Source organism: Myotis davidii, unplaced genomic scaffold (assembly GCF_000327345.1).
Source record: "Myotis davidii unplaced genomic scaffold, ASM32734v1 scaffold1, whole genome shotgun sequence".
NCBI classification, from domain to species: domain Eukaryota; kingdom Metazoa; phylum Chordata; class Mammalia; order Chiroptera; family Vespertilionidae; genus Myotis; species Myotis davidii.
Genome location: NW_006294681.1, coordinates 6773816 through 6776629, shown reverse-complemented (window position 1 = coordinate 6776629; position 2814 = coordinate 6773816). Strand labels below are relative to the sequence as shown.

General features: G+C 36.9%; 1 protein-coding gene across 1 annotated transcript in view; it reads right to left on the bottom strand.

Annotated features, from left to right (window-relative positions):
- The window catches only part of TCEA1 (transcription elongation factor A (SII), 1), a 29195-nt gene that overhangs the window by 10472 nt on the left and 15909 nt on the right, over positions 1–2814 (bottom strand). Inside the window, exon 7 of the mRNA XM_015567407.1 lies at positions 1476–1642. Within this exon, the coding sequence (XP_015422893.1) occupies positions 1476–1642 (167 nt within the window). The remainder of the gene's footprint in view (positions 1–1475; positions 1643–2814) is intronic.

Sequence of the window (2814 nt, the reverse complement as noted above, 5' to 3'; positions counted from 1 at the left end):
CTTTGTTTTACTATGGTTGCAAATATCAAAAAATTTCTATATGTGACACGGCACCAGAGTTAAGTTAGGGTTTTACAAAATGCTGACACGCCGAGCTCAAAAGGTTCACCATCACTGCCCTAGAACCATAAGAAATGCAAAAAATTCAGTTAGTAACTCATTCTCAAATTGCCCCCCTTAAAAATCAAATTGCCCCCTTTGGGGCATGCGCCCCTAATGCATTAGATGAAAAGGCAAAGGAGACCTTTACCGTGAAGGAAACAGGCTGTTTGTACCCAAACTCATTGATGAAACTCAGAATGCTAAGAGCAGAGCAATGAGAAATTGTGTCTCCTGATGTGAAACAATATGAAGTAAAAAGCACCACTTATAGTCAAGCCTATAGAAGTAGCTTCCTGTTTAACAAAAAGTGTGACAGAAAAGTTAAATAACTTCATGAGGAAGAACAGAAAATTAATATTGTGGGATACAGAATAAACAAACAGGCTTTTTCAACAGGTAAATGTCATGAAGAAAAAAGCAGGGGCAGGGGTAGAAGAAATTTAGATACACACACACACACACACACACACACACACACACACACACACACACACAATCATAAACTAAAGGTAATGTGCAGACTTTGGATCCTAATACAGAAAAAATAGGATATGAAGTAGGTATTAGGTAATACCAAAGAATTAGCGATAGCTTTGTTGGAAGTGGTAATGACATTATGTAAGAAAAATATCGTATTTTTAAAGATACCTCTCAAGTATGTAGAGGTAAAAGAATATGTCAGAGTTGCTTGAAAATAATTCAGGAGAAGAGAAAGAAAAAGGATAGATGAAAAGGACACAAATTCTTGAAAATACTTGAAGCCTGGATGAAAGATATATGGGATTTCATTACACTATGTTCTCTGTTTTGTGAAAGTTTAAAATAACTTTTAATGAGTGTTTTTTAATACACTTAAAATATATAGCAATTTTTATTAGCTATATAGAAAAAAATTCACACTCTGGATGCTTAATAATGAGATGATATAAACACTACAGTTTTTTATCTATGAATAGCTATGTCTATAAATAGCCAACTACGAATTTCATTTTTCCCATCATTCTCTATAGAAATTTAAAGTCAACAAGATGTCACCAATTTTGTAGAGTTTAATCATAGAAAGAACTTAGTGATTTCAAAGTCTGTTTGCAATTAGAAATTCAACTTTCGATTCCACACGAATCCATAATAAATTATAACACTTTGTCTCCAGACAATAATTTAAGGCAAAATCATGGTACAGTTATGGAAGGGATAAAGTACTGATGCCAAGAGATTCAATGTCCTTAAGTATTTGTCTAATACATTGTATAAATAAGTTCATCAGAATAGCTAATAATGATTTATTGTACAGGTAGTATTCATGTAGCACTTTATGATTAAACAGACTTTACACTTGACATCATGGAAACATTATACACAGACATACTCACCTCTGCCGTCATTCTAGCAAATAAGTCAGGAGAGATATTGCCACACAGGACATTTTTCCTTAAATTTGGATTCTTTGCATCCTTAAGATTTGATATTCTACTTCGTACTCTGTTTTTGTATTTCATGTCTGTATTCCTTATTTCTTGATATATAGGTACAGACCGTTAAAGAAAAGAAGGTTAAATTATAAAGGTAAAATTAATTTTTCCTATTTTTGCCAAAATTTCTGAAATTTTTAAGCAGTTTACTAAAATCTGTTTCAATTTATATTTAGGTTAATAAAAAGGCTGTTTTGCCCTAGCCGGTTTGGCTAAGTGGATAGAGCGTCAGCCTGTGGACTCAAGGGTCCTGGGTTTGATTCCGGTCAAGGTCATGTACCTTGGTTGCGGGCACATCCCCAGTGTGGGGTGTGCAGGAGGCAGCTGATCAATGTTTCTCTCTCATCGATGTTTCTAACTCTCTGTCCCTTTCCCTTCCTCTCTGTAAAAAATCAATTAAAATATATATTAAAAAAAAAAGGCTGTTTCTACCAGATTCCTTGATTCGTAACTGACAAATAATAGTGATTATACCTTTAGGCTATGAATGAGCAATGCTTTCTTCTTAATGTTTATTGCCACAAGCACACAAATTGAAATTGTTTCAAAAAGAAACTCAAGTACTCAACCTTAGAAAAAGAGCTTGAACTTATACAAGCTTTAACTTGCCCAAATATGAATTCTACCAAGGATCCTAAAAGTCTTAAGCACTACAGTTCTCTTGAGGACCATATAAGAGACCATTCATGGTGGCCCTGAAGGTTCATTTCCTTCCCCAGCTTAGCAAAAAACTAGGTCAGCAGATTCTTCTGAAAAGGAATAGGCCACAAGCCTAACCCGATTTGGCTTAATGGATAGAGCGTCAGCCTGCGGACTGAAGGGTCCCAGGTTTCATTCTGGTCAAAGGCACGTGCCTCGGTTGCAGGCTTGATCCTGTGTGCAGGAGGCAACCAATCAATGTGCCACTCTCACGATGATGTTTCTCTCTCTCCCCTTCCGCTCTCTCTAAAAATCAATGGAAAATCCTCGGGTGAGGATTTAAAAAAAGAAAGACTAGGCCACAGCAGAGGCTGAGCACGAGGAGGTCCCTTTGTAACGAGGCTATTTCCACCACACTGTGCCTAGATGTCCCCTGCTCCCCACACTTACATGGAAAGCTCCTCTCCCAGAGCCCTTCCCATGGGAAAGTGAGCTCAGGAGATTGCATATGCTTTGCTGAGTTCCCCCAAAGTGTGAAATCCTACTTCACACAGGTAGTGTGTGGTTTCCATGCCCTTTTGCACAGCTTTAAAATATCTAT